Source organism: Rutidosis leptorrhynchoides, chromosome 1 (genome assembly GCF_046630445.1).
Source record: "Rutidosis leptorrhynchoides isolate AG116_Rl617_1_P2 chromosome 1, CSIRO_AGI_Rlap_v1, whole genome shotgun sequence".
Lineage (NCBI taxonomy): Eukaryota > Viridiplantae > Streptophyta > Magnoliopsida > Asterales > Asteraceae > Rutidosis > Rutidosis leptorrhynchoides.
The window spans coordinates 352,059,619-352,079,191 of record NC_092333.1 but is presented as its reverse complement, the minus strand read 5'-3'; the positions used below and the strand labels follow the sequence as shown (position 1 = coordinate 352,079,191).

Sequence of the window (19,573 nt, the reverse complement as noted above, 5' to 3'; positions counted from 1 at the left end):
TCTTGCTCCGAAGTCATGTTAAAATCTTGCGGAAAATTTTCTCCATCAAATCTTCGAACTTAGAAAATTCCAAAATATCATCATAAATATCATCGATATTTCTGAGGATATTTTCATAAATATTCTTGTCCGAAATTGTTTATCTCTTCGTGCTATCCGTGTTACATCATAAAGGAAACTATTTTAGTTTCTAAAGTTCTTTGAAATTCGAGTTTAAATTATGAATGATTTCTGGAGAGGTGTTGGGAATTGAAGCATGAGTTAGTATAATATAATGACGTCAGGCCAACGTGGTTATATTACAGTAAGTCATGCTGAAATTTCTAATGGAACATGATGATGGTTCACAGATCTTACCCTCATCATGTGCCATGTTACATAACTCTTTCATTCTACTTAACCTCTAAACATATCAAGAAAATATTTTCTTGATGGTTCTGTCTTTCCCGTAACTTCTGGTAATTCAACAAATCAAATCGTGCTATTACCTTTTCTTTCTGTTTAATATATTATAATCATTTGAAACTTCATACCTACAAATTCTGGACCATTACTTTCTTCACTTGAATTCGAGAAGAGAAAACAAAGACATGAAGATCCGACATCTAAGGGAAAATATAAAGCCCGACAACCGCACATAAATTACAAACTGTGTATATCAATGCGTATAGCAATATAAAGACACGGGAGAATTAAGAACACTATAACCTCAAGGTAATAGTAGAAGTTAACAGATTCCTCCGGAGGTAGATGAAAAAGGAGGAAGACAGAAGCGATTGTCCAAAGAAGGACAAGGATCAGTACTGGATTAAGCATTTTTATAATATTTAGAAGTATGGATTAAGGAAGAAAGTATAGGAATGGTGAGAATAATAAAACGGAAGAGGTAAATTTATAATGGAAATATCCAACAGAGCAATCGAGGCAGATGATCGCATTTAATTAAAGAGATCTTAATTTCCTTAATCACTGACGAATCAAATCTTATATAGATAATGAAGATTTTCTTTGAAATCCCTTGAATTCTGGAATTCAACCATGACTACGTCAAAAGTTAAGACGAAACTTTTCACTCTTTTGTGGCAGCTTCACTCGTACCATAATCGAATTGTTTTATCTATATTAATCAAAAATGATAAAACTCTATTTATCAACTCATATTTGTCATGAAAATATTTTTTTGTTAGCCATGACAACCTCACTCAAATTTCGGGACGAAATTTCTTTAACGGGTAGGTACTGTGACGACCCAGAAAATTTTGACTAATTTTAAACCAAACTCTCGATACGATATTATATTTTTGACACGATAAGAAAAGTCCGTTCGGTTAAGTCTCAAAAATTTTTGAACTGTTTCATATATTCATTTGACCATTGACTGTTTACGACGATTCACGAACAATTAATTGTAAATAGATATGTATATATAATAATTCAAAATATAATATTATATTATTTAGTTATTAGAATTAATTTTGTAAAATAAAATAATATAAGATAATTAAATCTATAATTAAATTAAATCTATATACATATAAGTAATACATAGAATATTAATATTGAATGATTGTAATAACCATTAGTCATTTCGATTGATATTAAACAAGTAAGATGCGAGCTCGCGAGTGTATTAAACCAAATAATGGACGAACCTTTTTAATCACATTTTTACACACATAATGACTGAAATAAATAATGATAATTAATATAAAAATTTGGAATTTTTTTCGTAACCTTTTATCCGCCATTGATTTTCAACAGGACACGAAATATTGCTCTGTAATTTGGACGTCGACTGAAACAAGACAAAAGTTAGACTACTAATTTCATACTATTAAATTCTATTAGTTACACGTTTATTTTTTTTTCCATCAACTTGCCTATATGATTAATTATATTATGAGATTAATTGACATAATCATGTACAGACACAAACCTTCAACATCCATTGGTTCATTCATTTTCACCCGTGATTAAAATCACTAAAGGAGAATTTATTTTTCCTTGTCTCCCATTATCTAATTCTGTTTCTTGTCTTATCAAAACCACAACCAACTTGTATATGCATGGACATATATGGATACGCAGACATATGCACAAAACATAAATATAATTGACTCTCATAAAAACCAAGACTTAAACACCATCCTCATTTCTTTCTACGGCTGCACACTATCGGCCATTTTATTCACCTTCATCACCATGAAAGCCATCGTGATCCACCAACTAGACATCCCCTTGATCATCTCCCATCAACACGAGCCACCTTCATCATCATCTCAAGATATTATTTTCTGTTTCTTTTCGAATCATCACAACTCACCACCAATTGAACTGTCATCACTTTCACAATCGACACCACCTAGTATCACCCAAAACAGTTATCTTGCTATTTGACTTATGTTCCTGTGAATCGAAGACTCATAACAGAATCATCACCACACCTTAAATATCCACCACCCTCATCATCATTCTCGCTACTAATTTCTGTTCTTGTTCGACTAATAACCACAAACCGGCACCTACTACCAAAACCATTCCTGTCATCAAGCCAACTGAAAACCCAAGATCATAACTATAACCATGACCACCTTCGAACAACCCCACAATCGAATCACCATCACTGCAATCCCTTTGCACCACCACGGTTCACCATCCATCACCACCTTGTCTCTCTCTATCCATCTATCTATTTTCTTTCACATTATGATCTTGTTATAATACCAAACGAAAACCACCTACTGCTAGTCTGTTCTTTTACGGTTTCCTTTGTGAACACCACAACAAAACCCCACTTGTTACCATCTGATTAAGCGTTACTTGTTGGGTGGTGTTCTAATCGAACCCAAAACAGAAACCATGGTATTACCATTGGGTTTTGTTGCAGAAAACCCTCACGAAACCAACTATTTTGCTGCAATTCGAAGGACTTAAGGAAGCTACGACACTCGATTGATATCTACTTCTATTCCTGTTTTTCTCCCGACATCGACTCCCTCACTAAACTGAATTTTTTTCCGTTGTATTGCAAAACGAAACCCAAAACACCACTACAATCCTACGTAATCTGCTGCAGTTATTTTCGATACTTCTGTTTGCAACCGTCGGTAAACCATCTTCAAACATTACTATTTTCATAAATCCATCAATGACCATCGAACCCTACTGTTTTTCCCTACTTGCTAATACGATGCCTATTTTTTTTCTTTTCTGTACCAATCGATGAAAAAGGGCAGCCAAAGTTAAAGTGGTTTTATAGCTGTAATCAACTACACCCACTTGATAAAGTGGTAGGGTTACTATGGGATATGCTCGGCCTTTTTTTTTAAAACCAGCGAATTATACCGAAAACCTTTAAGGTTATTTGGATTAAATACTTGCTGGACTTGTTTAATATTTTTGGGCTACTCTTGAACCATAGAAAAGCCCAATCGTTTTTGTTTGAACCGAGACTACTGCAGTCGTTTTATGTTACATCGACGGTGGAATAATACTTGGTGACAAGTAATGAAGATTATGAAACTGTGATGATAGGAATATGATGATAAAGATGACGGATACGATGAATCAAAACCCAAATTTTTGTTCTTTCTTTTCAATCACTATAACTATGGTAGTGACAAATAAAGTGGTACATAAAGTCATGAAAATGATATCGATGATGATGATGATGTTACTGTGATAATGAGATGATGAAGATACTATGTTGATAATATGATATCGTTTCCGAGACTAGTTAATCGTTTGGGTTTTAACTTAAGAAGATAAGCCAACAGTTTTGTACATGTTAAATCCTTAAACACGCAAAACATTACACAAAAGTAAAAAACGGTGCAATGGTTTAGTAGCATGTTTGTGGAACGGGAGGTCGTGGGTTCGAACCCGGGCTTGGGCATTTTTTTTAAGGACCACTTCTTTGAGGTAGTATGACTATTACCATTATTATTATTATTGTTATTATTATTATTATCATATCATTATTATTATGAATATAAATGTTAATATTATTAATATTATTACCATTAACATGAATATAAGTATTATATTTATCACTACCATTAAAAATAATTTTTTTATTAAAAACTATCATTTTTATTAGAAGTATCATTTCTATCATTATTAATATTATTTTCAATACAGTTATAAACATAAAGGTTATAGATACAAGTATTAATATGAAAAGGATTAAGTTATAATGAATTATTAATAAAAGTATTATTATCATTGATATTGATATTATTATTATTATTATTACTTCATTATAGTATTATTATTACTACAAATAAAATGACTAGTATTATTATCAAAAATTAATATTATCATCATTAAATCTAATTATTATTATTATTATTAACACTATTTTAATATTATTAAAGTCATTATTTTAACAAACCAAAAGTTATTTATATAACAATATATCTAATACATATATAATAACTATATAAATATTACACACTATTTTGCTTAAAAATAAAATGTTATCATTTATTATTATATAATATTAATTAAGTTACATATAAGATATAAATATATTTTAGTAAATAGATATATAAATATTATTATTAATACCATATAGAAATAAATACTTAAATATATAGTATTAACATAACATATATATATATATATATATATATATATATATATATATATATATATATATATATATATATATATATATATATATATATATATATATACACACATAACATTCGAAATAACGAATACATTACTATTTTAAATAAATAATATATAACTAATATATACAAACTGGTTTGATTATTATTATATGTTAATTATAGGTTTTAATATATATAATTGATATAGGTTCATGAATCCGAGGCCAACCCTGCATTGTTCAATATCGTCGTATGCATATTTTTACTACAAAATATCGTATTGTGAGTTTCATTTGCTCCCTTTTTAAATGCTTTTGCAATATATATTTTTGGGACTGAGAATACATGCGTTGTTTTTATAACTGTTTTATGAAATAGACACAAGTAATCGAAACTACATTCTATGGCTGGATTATTAAACCGAATATGCCCCTTTTTAGTCTGGTAATCTAAGAATTAGGGAACAGACAGCCTAATTGACGCGAATCTTAAAGATAGATCTATTGGTCCCAACAAGCCCCATCCAAAGTACCGGATGCTTTAGTACTTCGAATTTATCATGTCCGAAGGGAGTCCCGGAATGATGGGGATATTCTATATGCATCTTGTTAAGGTCGGTTACCAGGTGTTCACCACATGAATGATTTTTATCTCTATGTATGGGTTGTATATTGAAATATGAAATCTTGTTGTCTATTACAATGATGAAAATGATCGATTATGATAAACTAATGAACTCACCAACCTTTTGGTTGACACTTGAAAGCATGTTTATTCTCAGGTATGAAAGAAATCTTCCACTGTGCATTTGCTCATATTAGAGATATTACTTGGAGTCATTCATGACATATTTCAAAAGACGTTGCATTCGAGTCGTCGAGTTCATCAAGATTATTACTAATTCAATTATAGTTGGATATATTATGAAATGGTCTGCATGCCGTCAACTTTCGATGTAATGAAAGTTTGTCTTTTAAAAACCAATGCAATGTTTGTAAAATGTATCATATAGAGGTCAAGTACCTCGCGATGTAACCAAATGTAATGTATTTGTCCAGATGGATTAGGACGGGCCACGACACATATATATATATAAACACAAGTGTTATGTGGGTTCAACTCCTTAGCAAATTATTATACTTATTTTTATAACAGATAAGAATAAGAATATTATATATTGTTTTGAATCTTGTTTGTCTGGTTCTATTATAAGATAAGAATTGGGCATTTAAAGTAAGTTTGTGAGATAACTAGATAATAAACACTTTAAAATAAACAAGAAACAACGTTAAACACTCCCTACTGCCCTTCAAAAATTGTATATAACACGTTTAATAATAGCAATTTGATGGTCACGTAAGTGTTTTGACTTTTCCTAGATGATTAGGTATTTTTTAATCAATACTCTGTATTAGTATTGCAGGTTGTTAGGCTGTAGCTTGAATTTGATTGAAGAAGATGGATGGAAAAATGGTCAGTCCTCACCACATGATCTTTGGAACCACCATGGATGTAATTATCATAAGCCTAGTCATGTGAAGTGTTAGATGGCGACAAGACCAGCATGTGTTGCGTCATGAAGAAACGTTTGTCTGGTTTGGTTCAACAAAACACTATTTTTGTTTAGCTTCCATATAATAGAGATACTATAAAAACTTAATCTGAAATTCATTGTTTTTAAAAGGATTACTTTGCAATTTTTAGTGCAAATTTTTTCTATTTTGGCCTGTTGGATTTTTTATTTTTTCCCCAAACCCTTCATATTTTGACCCAAAACTTTTATATTTTACCCTAAAACTTTCGTATTTTGTCAAAAAAAAAAAAAAAATCCATGAAAACTTCCATGCATTCTTCTATCATGTCGTGAAAAATCGCCATCATGCACCTTTGAAAGGTTGCAGGGGCGTTGCAAAGTCCAAATGGCATGCGTTTGTAAGCAAAAGTACCATAAGGGCACGTGAATGTGGTTTTCTCTTGGTCCTCGGGTGCTATTGGAATTTGAAAATATCCGGAAAAACCATCAAGAAAACAATAGTAACTATTTCTGGCTAATCTTTCCAACATTTGATCAATGAAAGGTAAGGGAAAGTGATCTTTTCTGGTGGCGTCATTTAATTTTCTATAATCAATACAAACACGCCATCCTGTTACAGTCCTAGTAGGAATAAGCTCATTTTTTTCATTTGTGATGACAGTCATGCCACCCTTCTTAGGTATGCATTGAACTGGGCTTACCCATGGACTATCAGAGATTGGATATATTAAACCTGCATCCAGCAGTTTAATAATTTCTTTCTTAACAACATCTTGCATATTAGGATTTAGTCTTCTTTGGCGTTGCACATACGTTTTATGACCTTCTTCCATAAGGATTTTATGTGTGCAATACGAAGGACTTATTCCTTTAATATCATGAATTTTCCATGCAATGGCTGGTTTATGAGCTTTTAGCACAGAAATGAGTTGAGATTTTTCATTTTCAGTAAGAGAAGACGATATTATTACAGGTAATTCAGACTCACCATGTAAATAAGCGTATTCCAAATGGTTTGGAAGTGGCTTTAACTCTAATGTCGGTGGTTCTTCTATCGATGATTTGTATCGATATCTGTCTTCCTCTTTTAGCATTTGAATTTCTTCTGTTCTTGGTTCATATCCATTAACCATAAGTGTAGCTATCATTTCAGTTTCATCAATTGGTTCAGTTCCTTCTCCTAAAGAACATTCTCCTGTTCCTTGTAATTCTGAAAATTCTTCTAACAATTCTGCATGTGATTATATAGTTTGAATATAATAACATGTATCATCTGCAGATTGCGGTTGTTGCATGGCTCTATCAACTGAAAAGGTAACACTCTCGTCCTCTATACTTAGGGTCAGTTTCTTACCGAACACGTCTATCATTGCTTTAGCCGTGTTTAAGAATGGTCTTCCTAATATGAGAGGAACTTGAGAATCTTCTTCCATATCCAAAGTAACAAAATCTACTGGAAATACTAAAGTACCAACTTTAACTAGCATGTTCTCCATTATCCCTCTAGGATATTTTACTGATCTATCTGCTAGTTGTATACTTATTCTTGTTGGTTTCAATTCTCCAAGGTCTAGTTTAGTGTATAATGAATACGGCATTAAATTTATACTAGCACCTAAGTCTGCCAATGCTTCTATTGAACTAAGACTACCCAGAAAACATGGAATTGTGAAACTTCCTGGATCAGATAGTTTTTCTGGTATCTTATTCAACAGTACTGCAGAACAATTAGTATTCATAGTAACAGCCGAGAGTTCTTCCATTTTCTTTCTATTTGTGATTAGATCTTTAAGAAATTTAGCATATCTAGGCATTCCTGAAATCACATCAATGAAAGGAAGATTGACATTTATCTGTTTAAACATATCCAAGAATTTGGATTGCTCGGCTTCAAGTCTCTCTTTTCTCATTTTACTCGGGTAAGGAAGTGGTGGTTGATATTGTTTAACATAAGGTTTAGCCTTAACTGTGTTATCTTCATTAACCTTTTCAACTACCGGTTCTTTTTCCTTATCTTGATCAGATTGTGGTTCTTGTGGAGTAGGAATAGCTTCATCAGAAATTTCAGGTATTTCAGGTAGTTTAAGTGTAATACCACTTCTTGTGGTAATGGCTTTAGCTGTTGCATTTCGGGGGGTTAGCATTTGTATCACTAGGTAGACTTCCCGGTTTTCTTTCACCTATTAACCTTGCTAGGTTGCTTACTTCTTGTTCCAGATTTTGAATAGAAGCTTGTTGATTTCTAAATGCTTGAGCATTTTGTTCATTCGTTTGTTTCTGAGATGTGAAAAATTGTGTTTGAGAATCAACTAGCTTCGACATTATATCTTCTAAATTTGGTTTTTTTTCATCAGTTTGTGGTGGTTTGTTTTGAAAAACAGGTCTTTGCTGGTTGTAAGTATTATTGGATACTTGTTGATTACTAGGACCTTGTTAGTTGTTGTATGGAACATTTCGGTTATAATTCTGATTTTGATTGTAGATTGGTCTTGGCGGTTGATAATTATTCTGATAATTATTTCCAGGCCTTTGGTTTATGTATGAAACATTCTCTCTTTGTTCCATTGTTAGTTCAATACTGAGACAATATTTTGTCAAATGTGGTCCTCCACACTGCTCACAACTAATTCGTATTGAGTGGATATCTTTAGTCATCTTTTCCATTCGTCTCTCGACAGCATCTATCTTTGCGGAAATGGAATCTAAGTCATGGCTAGAATCGGCTCTAGCTGCTTTAGATGATCTAACGATATCTTTTTCTTGGTGCCACTCATGTGAGTGGGATGCAGTGTTATCAATAATTTTGTAAGCATCAGTTGCGGTTTTCTTCATAATGGAACCACCATCTGCTATATCGATGTCTTTTCTTGTTGTGATGTCGCATCCTTGGTAGAATATTTGTACTATTTGACAAGTGTCTAAACCATGTTGCGGACATCCTCTTAATAACTTTCCAAATCTTGTCCACGCCTCATATAAAGTTTCATTTGGCTTTTGCGTGAACGTTACAATTTCTCCTTGAAGTCTTACGATTTTAGATGCCGGAAAGAATTGTTTAAGAAATTTTTCAACTAAAACGTCCCATGTATCAATCGCCCCTTCAGGTAATGATTCTAACCAATATTTGGCTTCTCCCTTTAAAGTTCAAGGAAATAACATGAGATATATCTGTTCATCCTCCACTTCTCTTATTTTAAATAGAGTACAGATCCTATTAAAAGTACGAAGATGTTCATTTGGATCTTCCTTCGGCGCACCACTAAATTGACATTGATTAGTTACCATGTGTAGGATTTGTCCTTTGATTTCATAATCTGGCGCATTAATGTCTGGTTGAGTAATTGCATGACCTTGGCCAGTGCGTTTAGCTCGCATTCAGTCTTCCATACTTAGAGGTTCCAGATTTTCCATGATTGAATTTGTTGAATCTGAATCACTATAGGATTCTGATTTAATGGTTGGTTCCTCGACAATCTCCGTTTGAATGATTGGTGGTTCCGGAGGAAAGATTAATGGTTCAGGATCTCGAAATCGTCCCTGAATATTCTCCGGATTCTCAATTGTGAGGTCGGGTTCAAAAAATGGATTATCGAAAATTTGAATTGGAGTACTTGGTCGACTGGATGACGATTCTAAAGAAAAATCAACGGCGACAATATTTGCTAGATGTCTTGATCGAGTTACAGGTGGTGAACGTACAAAAGGTGGTGAACGTTTTGCTCGGTGCATTCACTGAATATCCTATTAGTTATAGAAATAAGAAAAATTATATAAGTTATCAAATTAATAAACTTTTCTAATTTTGCCCACGTTTCGAATAGCTAAAAGATGCAGCAGAGGGGTAGGATTCGTTTGGTCTCAATATAATTGAGTACTGTTTGGCTCCAATAACCCGGTCCACGTACAAATCCAACTATTACTACGAACCAGAAAATTTTGATGTCTATCAATTTAACCACTTAAAATAATTTTTCGTTTTGAAATTTTAGAGAAGAAAAAGAAAAAAAAAATCTATGTCCTAAAAACTAGAATGTCGAGAAATAAGAAAGAAAAAGAGCGCGTCGAAAAACGTCGAAAAATAAAAGGGTCGAAAAATAATAGGCGTCGAAAAATAAAAATAAGAAAGTAGTGCGTCGAAACTTAAAGAGGAACTAAAAACTAAGAATTAAAAGTTGCATCTAAAAATATTAAAGCTTAAAAGAAATACTATATCCCAAAACGGCAATAACTTAAAAAGGTACTAAAATATAAAAACGGCGTCGCAAAATTTTAAAGCACCTAAATCTTAGTCTAAAGAAAAAGCACTTAAGGGATTTTACGGCAAAGCCTAAAAATCTAGAAATAAAAATAACTATGGCAAAAACTATAACTCAGAATTAAATACGAGTGAAAAATACAAATATTACGCTCAAACAAATAAAAATAAATAAAAATATAAAAATAAACTTAAAGTTGTAAAAAGTACAATTTTTATAAAAATATTATTTTTATATTATTTATTTTATAAAACTATTAATTTTATAATTTATTAAAACTTATTAAACATAATAATACAAATTAAATAAAAACTAAACTAAATAATTAAATAACTTAAAACCTAATTAGGGTTTAATTAAATAATAATAATAATAATAATAATTACGTAATGATTGCTGTTTTTAGTCAATTAGGACGTGTCAGACAGGGCCATGCGATCGCATGGTCCTCACGTTGAAAATCCATGCGATCGCATGGAGTATGGTTTTGGGCCAGGTTCTGGGCTGTAACAGTACTAGGCCTCAAGTGTTTTTTTTTTCTGTTTTAATTTTCTGTTTTATATTTATACAAAATATTTAAATAAAACTTATATTTTTTTAAACTAAAATAAAAATAAAGAAACTTTATAAAACTTATATGTTTAACAAACTCTTAAAAATACTTAAATTTTGTTTTTCTTTATATATATTTGTACAAAAACGTATTTTTATAAAAGGAAACTTAAAAATTAATAAAAATCTTTTTTTTTTATATAGCGTTGCGCTTCCGGCGTTTAAGCAAGAAAGTCCCCGGCAGCGGTGCCAAAAATACTTGATGTGCGTAGAGGTGTATATAAAATAGTTATAATTTTTACAAGAAAATACTATTAAATATGATACAATTTTACACAAGATATTTATTTATTTATAGAATGGATATACCTAAACCTTGCTACAACACTTATAGGCAGTGTACCTAATCGTATAGTAGTGTAGTTTTTAGTAAGTCCGGTTCGTTCCACAGGGAAAATTAAACAAGCTTAACGCTATATTAGTTTTAAATTTATAAAAATACAATATATATATATATATATATATATATATATATATATATATATATATATATATATAAGTAATATTATTATTATAAAAGGGGGGTTTTTACCGTTTAATGACCGGTTTGTCGATTTTAAAACTTTAGTCGCAGTTAAAACCTAATGTAAAATATTAAAAATAAATACAACTTAATTTAAAACGTAAAGTAAATAACGATAATGAAATTGCGATAAATAAAAGTGCGATAATTAAAAAGTACGATAATTAAAAGTGCAATTAAATACAATGACAATAAATAAAAGTGCGATAATTAGAAGTGCAATTAAATATGAAATAAAAGAATTATGCTTATTTAAACTTCCATAATCATGATGTTTGACGTGTTGATTTTTAGTTTATTCCCATGGGTTAATTGTCTTTTGTCCTAGATTATTTAATATGTCCGTCTGGTTTTTGTCCCTAACAGTCCATCGGTCATAAATTTAAAATGCGAGTGTCCTCGTCAAATCATCATTATATCTGAAGTCAAATATTCCAACTAATTGGGGATTTAAACTATAACTACACCAATTTTCCTTGTATATAATTCACCCCTGTTTTAATAAGTCCATTGACTATTAATCCATTCCCGTGTCCGGTTAAATGAACGATTATTAGTACTTATAAATATCCCGCCCATCGTGTCCGATCGAGTGTATATGGTTATTTATAGGTACGTCCAATTGTAAATCTTTATATTAAATTAACAAACTATCATTTAATTAAACAAATATAAAGCCCATTAATAGCCCATAGTCTAATTTCCACAAGTGTCGTTCTTTTGTCCAAACCCTAATTATGGTACAAATCCCAATTACCCAATTTTAGTATTTAGCCAAACATCACGATTACTTCGGCATTAAATAAGCATAATAATAACTTAGCTACGAGACATTAAATTAAAAATAACATTAATCATAACTTACAGTGATTAAAAATAGCGTAGCGTTACACGGACAGAATTTTGACTTACACCCTTACAACATTCGCTAACATACCCTTATTATTAGAATTTAAAATTAAAATTAAAATATATATATATATATATATATATATATATATATATATATATATATATATATATATATATATATATATATATATATATATATATATATATATATATATACACGTGAGTGAATGAGAAGAGAAAAAGATGTGTAAAAGATCGCTCAAAACTGCGAAATTTATAGGACCAGACCTGTCACCTACTGCCATGCGATCGCATGGCTTTTTGCCTTCCAGGCCATGCGATCGCATGGCCCTTTTTCCAGCTCACATGTTGTTGTTTGCATTCTGCCGACGGATTTAATAAATAAATATAATATATAAATAATTATTAGAATTACTTAAATATTATATTATATTTATGTGCATAGTTGACTTGTAATTTTTAGTCCGTTGCGTCGAGCGTTGAGAGTTGACTTTGGTCCCGGTTCCGGTTTTTCGAACGTCCTTACGTACAATTTAATATCTTGTATTTTGCGTTTCGCGTCTTGTACTCTTGTAATTTTAAGACGTTTCTTATCAATAATTGGAACCACTTTGATTGTACTTTGTACTTTTGAGCTTTTTGGTCGTTTGCGTCTTCAATTTGTCGAATCTGTCTTTTGTCTTCGCCTTTTATTATTTAAACGAATATCACTTGTAAATAGAACAATTGCAACTAAAAACTTGTCTTTCTTGATGGATAATGCTATGAAATATATGTTCGTTTTTAGCATTATCAGTAATAAAGCCATGGGGTGGGTTGTCTATGTGGCACAAGCCACACCCATTTTAATGGGGCAATGCTGCGTGAGTTAAAGGGCGTGGGATGAAGTGGGTTGGAATCTCACACCAAAAGTAACGGATGTGGATTTGATTTATTAATTAAATTTTATATTATATTAAAATACTTTTCTAAAACTTTCTTTTATTACTTTACCAATTACATCTTAACACATGATCATAATACTCCTCACTCACACTAAAAAATCACACCATTACTCTACACCAAAAACTCACACAAACATTAGTCCACACCAAGAACTCACACTACCTAGTCGTCCAAAAAGTGCAACAACAAAAAAACTCACATCACCAACTCACGCCCCTCACCATTACGTCTAAAACCCACCAGCCATAACACAAGAAAAGTAGGCGTTGCTTGGTTGCCACCTAGATCCCACGTCGGGGTAATCTAGCGTAACAAACAGTCTAAGACCACTGCAATACAAAAGTAATAAGAGAACAAAATAAGTACAGTAACTACTGAGACGGTAGGATTCTGGTAAAAGTTAAATAACCAGTAACACTTGTCCTTATATTTATTTTTTTATTTGTTTTTCTTTCTTCACGATCTCATGATTAACATATATACAAATGAATTCTGTAAAAAAATGTTACATTGCAAGTTCAAGATTACACTCTCAGATTCCTCCTAACTTATAGCTGCTGTAAAAGGCAGTAATGTTGCCGAAAAACAACACAAAGTCAATTATAGCATGACCTAGTAGGAAATATTGATCACATTTGTTAGATCTGATGGTGGCAATTAATAATTAAATTTCACCGTTGCTCACGCTAGGATAGTTGTACCACATGCATCAGGGGCATGTCTTCCATCGTCAAAGACTAGGTTTCCCTTTACAAAGGTGGCCACCACTTTTCCAGTAAGTCTTAAACCCATGTATGCAGATATGCTCTACACAAAGAATTTAGTCAATTTTGACTTTCAGTTTTGACTTTTAAGGTCAAATGTCTTACTTTATGACGCTGGAATACGGGTTTCTTATGCTAACGTTTATTTTTTTCACTAGTACTTGAAAATATTGAATGTAATCGAAATATTTCTCTCAAATTTTATGAAGTTTATGTTGATAATAGTTGCAATTGTTTTGATTTTTGTTGCTAAAAAGGAAAAATAGGAGTAGTCTTGATTGTTTCTCAAAAAGAAAAATCTCTTAATTGTACAAGTTAAAATGTACGAAAGAAATTCAAGATTGTGAAATTCGTACCGGATGCTTAACATGTACAGTATGGTTTTCATCAAGGTCAAACTCCTTTTCTGGTTCCCAGACAACAATATCTGCATGTTTCCCGATCTCAATCGCTCCCTGCAAATGTTTGAACATATCATATACTCATTCTTAAAGATGGGAAATAAGTCAATAAAACTTACCTTTAAATCTAGGCTAGCAAGTTTAGCAGGCTTCTCGCTCCACAGTGAAACTAATTTCTCCAAAGTAATACCATGTTTAAGCCCATATGACCATGTCACAGGAAGAACAAACTGATAACAAATACATAATTTTTGCTCATTAGTTGTTAACCATTACCGTTATGAGCATGAACACAAGTTATGTAACATAAGATCGAGAAAACAACTAACCTGTAACGAAGATATACCTCCCCATGCCCTTAAAAAGTCACCTTCAGCAAATAGTTTGAGCTCCGGTGCAGATGGTGAATGATCTGAGCTTAACATGTCGATATCTCCATCCTACATTTTGATCAAACTTTATTAACATAAATATTTATATTTTGCATCAATTTTAATTAAAAAATCAATTTTTTTTATAATTAATGGACGTCGAACTTACCATCAAGGCCTCCCATAGTTTTTCTTTGTTTAGTGCATCACGGATGGGTGGCGCACACTTGAAACGAGTATCACCATCTGGGATCTCTTCTGCAGAAAAGGCTAGATAATGTGGGCAGGTTTCAACAGTTACTCTATCACCATTACGTTTTGCTTCCTTCACGAAAAATAAAGTTTTTCATAGCCATTTGTTAGATACGTTGCAAGTGTCACCAAATGTTTCTAAAATATTATATGTTAAGAAAGAAATACTTTGATCAACTCTAAAGATGATCTTGAATCAGCCAGATGAACAATGTGAAGATGAGCTCCTTCAGCTGAACTGCCAATTCTAGTGTCTTTTGTTACTGTTAGCAACTCTCGGATCGCCGTTTCTTCCCTAGATGAAAAGCAGGCATTATTAAGAAATACAGCTGCTTTCAATCAAAGCTGAACCAAGTAGGGGATTTATTTATTAGATGATTATATAACAAAATGATAATGCCTAAGATGGCACTAAACTATTGATAAAGTCAAGGTTGCAGATATCACTACTTGGTGAGTACCCGTCCGGGACTTTTTAGGGAGTACTGGGCATCTCAGGGATTAATCGGATGATCACCAAGTTTGACTTTGACCGACTTTGACATAGTTTGACCTTTTTGACCGATCCGAGTTTTGATTGATTATCCAAGTAATCCCGAGTTTGGACAAGTTTGACCGAGTTTGACCAAATTGGACCAAGTACAAGCCGAGTACTCCCCAAGTTGCAAAAACGATTACTGGCCGAGTAATTTCGAGTTCTGCAACACTAGTCACAAAGTTTTGTGCAAGTTTGTCAACTATAATAAGTTGAAAACTGCATTAATGATATAACACCCACATCTATTTATTTTATTCTAGTTGTTAAATGTATGCTTTAGAATATAAAATATATAAAATATATGTGTTGTGTTATATTTAATAATTAATAAATAATAAAAATAGAAGTAGACATACATTGAAGCGGGTCTGGTGTTAAGATATGTAGAATAGGACCGAGGATCATCAACGCCATCTTTCAGTTCAGTTTCTAGTTCTTTCTCCGCATGTACAAGCAAAGGTCTCTTGTACTTAGCCAGTACGGATAGCCCTTCCTATAGATGATTAAAGTACTTAGACATCTATCAAAACATTATTTTAGTCTAATAAAATTAAAACAAATACATATCTTAAAAAAAAAATACTCTAGTACCTTGATATGGCTGGCATCTGTCATCGGAAAGTCGTTAATTCCTGACGGACACATAAAGGACTGAAAATGGAACATAAGTAGAAAACAATGTGAGATATGGCAGAAGGAAAGTTTGAATAATGAGCTAAACTTCTTTTATACCCCTACTTATTGCAAGTAAAACAAAAATGTGGGTTAAAAGTCGGAGGTAAAATTGTGAAGTTAAAAAGCATGATAATGACATTTCTTAAACTGTGTGTTTTTTGTCCATGAAAGGTACTAATTTTGTACCTTCAGACCAAGAGCACCCGCATTGAGAAGATTTTCTAGAACAGTTGCGTTAAATGCGTTTTCGGGTACTAGACCTCCCCAAAATCCTGTGTAAAACAAGTATATGTAAAACTGACGGCAAAAAAAAAAAAAAAATCGCGGTTTTTATTTGTTTGTGGGTTTTGGGAGCTTACCAACATCAACAAATATTCTTCCTTTTGCAGCCTCTATCTGCCATCCAGTATCACATGATCATAAGAAAACGACTTGGAATTTCAATTAATGATCAAGACATAATTAAAAAAAAAAAAAAAAAAACTAAGGTTAGAACAACTGAAATGTAAATTAGCATTCTTTACCTTGAGCTGTAAGGTTTCCTCAGAAACAGTAGATGGAAAACTATTGAGAGGCATATCTATCAATGTTGTTATCCCACCTGTACAACCAAACATGACACATAAAGAGACGTCTCAAAGTGAAGGGAGCCAGAACTTACAAACCTTTACAGTTTGTTTTGTAGAGAAAATTGTATACTTAACAGTAAAATAGGTAAACGTATAAATTTTTCCTGCTCAGGCTACCCAGGAAGGGGGAATATTGTTACCCCAAGATATGCTGCTAGTGAGGTTTGACCCTTTCCCTGATCGGGTATACTTATGGTTGTATATAGAAACGATTTTAAACACCAAATTAACGTACCAGCAGCAGCAGCTTTCGTTCCTGAAGGAAATCCTTCCCATTCAGCCCTTCCGGGATCATCAAGATGAGCATGTCTGTTGTCAACACAGCACAAATTGTGTTTTCAAGTTAAAATTTTAGAAGTTTGCTCCATTTTGATCTTAAAAGTTGACATCTCTGATATTGTTTTATATTAAGAACATTCAAGGATCGATATAATTTTGAAAGAAATCAAGATAACTTATAGAAACATTCTTACGCATCAATTAAACCAGGCATCACAACCGCTTCTCCATAATCAATCACTGGTTCGTTTTTGACCTTGCCCTGCCAATCCTTTTCATCAACCAACGATACGATGCTTCCTCCATTAATCTCAACTGCTCATTTTCAAACTCAATCAACTTAACCATTAAGACCTGAAAGCTACTTGACTTTTCAAAGTCAAACGATTAGTTATGATATACTCCGTAATAGTTAGCATGTTTGATTCATGGCTGCAATGGTGAATCTAGTAGTTCTGATCAAGGTATGCACATGCAATGTGATAATAATATATTTTTTGTATTTTAGTAAATCCCTAAAAGTGCTAATGATATATATATAGGTGTTACTTAAACCTGCGCCGGAAATTATTTCATGTGGTGTGACAATGCGTTTGCTAACGATCCAGTAATGATCATAAGCAAGAAGGCTGCAGCCACTTGACGCAGGCTGTTTCAATAGCATAACAGTGTATATAGATTAGTATACACAACAATTATCAAATTTTTGGCTTCCGAAAAAAATAAAAAAAAAACATTGCAAAGCAATTCTAATACGTTATCTTATAAGAGTATAGCTTTTTACGTCATCTGTTTCCATTCAACGTTTTTTACTATAATCAGTAAATACAATTGCAAAAGATTATAAAGACCCTAACAGTACATTCAAACATCCCTTATGAATTTAATTGAAAATAGAGGTAGATCATGAATAATTTTTGTTATAATATTTCAAGATTTAAAAATGGAACCAAAACATGTTAATGTCATAGACTACCCATTAATGTCAGAATTATGGATCTTTGTGCATGTGACACAGAAAAACACAAAATCAGACTTCCCTCTCACACTCACCACACACAGACAACATACAACACACACACACACGCGCGCGGGGTTGTTATTTTCTGGTGTAGGTGCTTACGGGTGTGAAGATCATTTAAAACTATTCATTTTAATAGAAGAAAAATCAAATCTTTTGTTCAACTTCCAATGGGTTAGGATAGATTTAATGAAAAAGATAAAACGTCGAATCTTTGAAGAAATTTTACGTGATTGATCGGACAATGAATAAAACAGAAGCAACCATTTTCATCATTAAATAGCTAAACTTTAGATGTAACAAATCTAAAAGATTAATGTCAATGGAACCAGTCTTGATATAGTTAACTAAGTAACCTTAAAGTCAGCTAAAACTAAGGTATTTGCAACTTCACACTATACTGAGCTAATAAGCTTCAAATCAACTGAAAACATGGTAAAAAGACTAATAATTTTTAACTGTCAATGGCTTATAGAGTACACAAACAATATGAGACAAAATTGTCACAAACTCATCTGCTATAATTCCTTAAACTAGCCTTATGTGTACACTTTTACCTAAATAAAAATCCAAACCATTAAACTTATATCGAATTAACACATAACGACAATTCTGGAGTTAGGGAAGCAAAAATAACTAATGTGGGCAAGTACACTGAAATACAAGGATCATAATCAGATAATCGGCTGTTATATTAGTTCTTGAATTTATGGGAATCAAATTATGATTACTTTATTATAGTGATAATCAAGATTGGGATACAGTAAGGGCTATATAAAATAAATATTAATAAAATGAGGGGAAAACAAACCTTAGAAGAGGAGTTAAAATTGGAGTAGATGGAGAAAAGCAAATATAGAATCAAGGGTATAAAAGATAATAGAAACCTCCATGTTCCTGATTCCATCTCAACCGGAGTTTTGGCCGGAAAAAGGAAGAATCTTTAACCGGTAAATGAAAGATTGATCACAGTTTAGTGTTGTCAGATAGTGTGGGATTTTATCGTTTTATAGAAAGAAAGTGACCAATGGAAGATGAGTAGATACACACATTTTTGTAAATACAAGTGGTTTTGTGGGGTTATTGGAGTGGGACTTAATAATTTTTTATTTTATTTTTTTTTACAAAAATAACTCAAATCTTCTTAAAATTGAGAACGTTTCAAAAAGAACACACACAAAAATCAAAAGATACAGAGAAAGAGCGAAGAAGCTTAAATCTAGAAAGCAAGAACAATATATTGTAGGAATATTATATACGAAACTGAAACGAGTAATTAAAACC

At 32.1% G+C, this 19,573-nt stretch overlaps 1 protein-coding gene across 2 annotated transcripts; it reads right to left on the bottom strand.

The window, feature by feature from the left end:
* Positions 1-13,375: 13,375 nt before the first annotated feature.
* On the bottom strand, positions 13,376-19,291 carry LOC139886563 (allantoinase-like). Of its 2 annotated transcripts, none has more exons than XM_071870407.1 (15): positions 19,101-19,291; positions 17,824-17,917; positions 17,463-17,583; positions 17,225-17,298; positions 16,885-16,961; positions 16,720-16,756; positions 16,547-16,632; positions 16,277-16,336; positions 16,042-16,178; positions 15,316-15,442; positions 15,065-15,220; positions 14,854-14,964; positions 14,644-14,754; positions 14,480-14,578; positions 13,376-13,688 (listed from the first exon to the last, which is right to left on the bottom strand). In XM_071870407.1, the coding sequence occupies exons 1-15, from the start codon at positions 19,194-19,196 to the stop codon at positions 13,680-13,682; spliced, it is 1,395 nt and encodes a 464-aa protein (XP_071726508.1). In that variant the 5' UTR covers positions 19,197-19,291; the 3' UTR covers positions 13,376-13,679. The 2 variants fall into 2 exon arrangements, with proteins under 2 accessions (XP_071726508.1, XP_071726507.1); XM_071870406.1 differs by lacking the exon at positions 13,376-13,688 and adding an exon at positions 13,749-14,166 and having other exon boundaries at positions 19,101-19,288.
* Positions 19,292-19,573: the final 282 nt, after the last annotated feature.

Coding starts and splice junctions, on each gene's coding strand:
- LOC139886563 (XM_071870406.1), bottom strand. CDS start 19,196: ATGGAATCAGGAACATGGAGGTTTCTATTATCTTTTATACCCTTGATT. Junction 15,221..15,315: donor CATCTTTAGAGTTGATCAAA/GTATTTCTTTCT, acceptor TTTTTCGTGAAG/GAAGCAAAACGTAATGGTGA. Junction 14,167..14,479: donor CTGTACATGTTAAGCATCCG/GTACGAATTTCA, acceptor TTCTTTGTGTAG/AGCATATCTGCATACATGGG.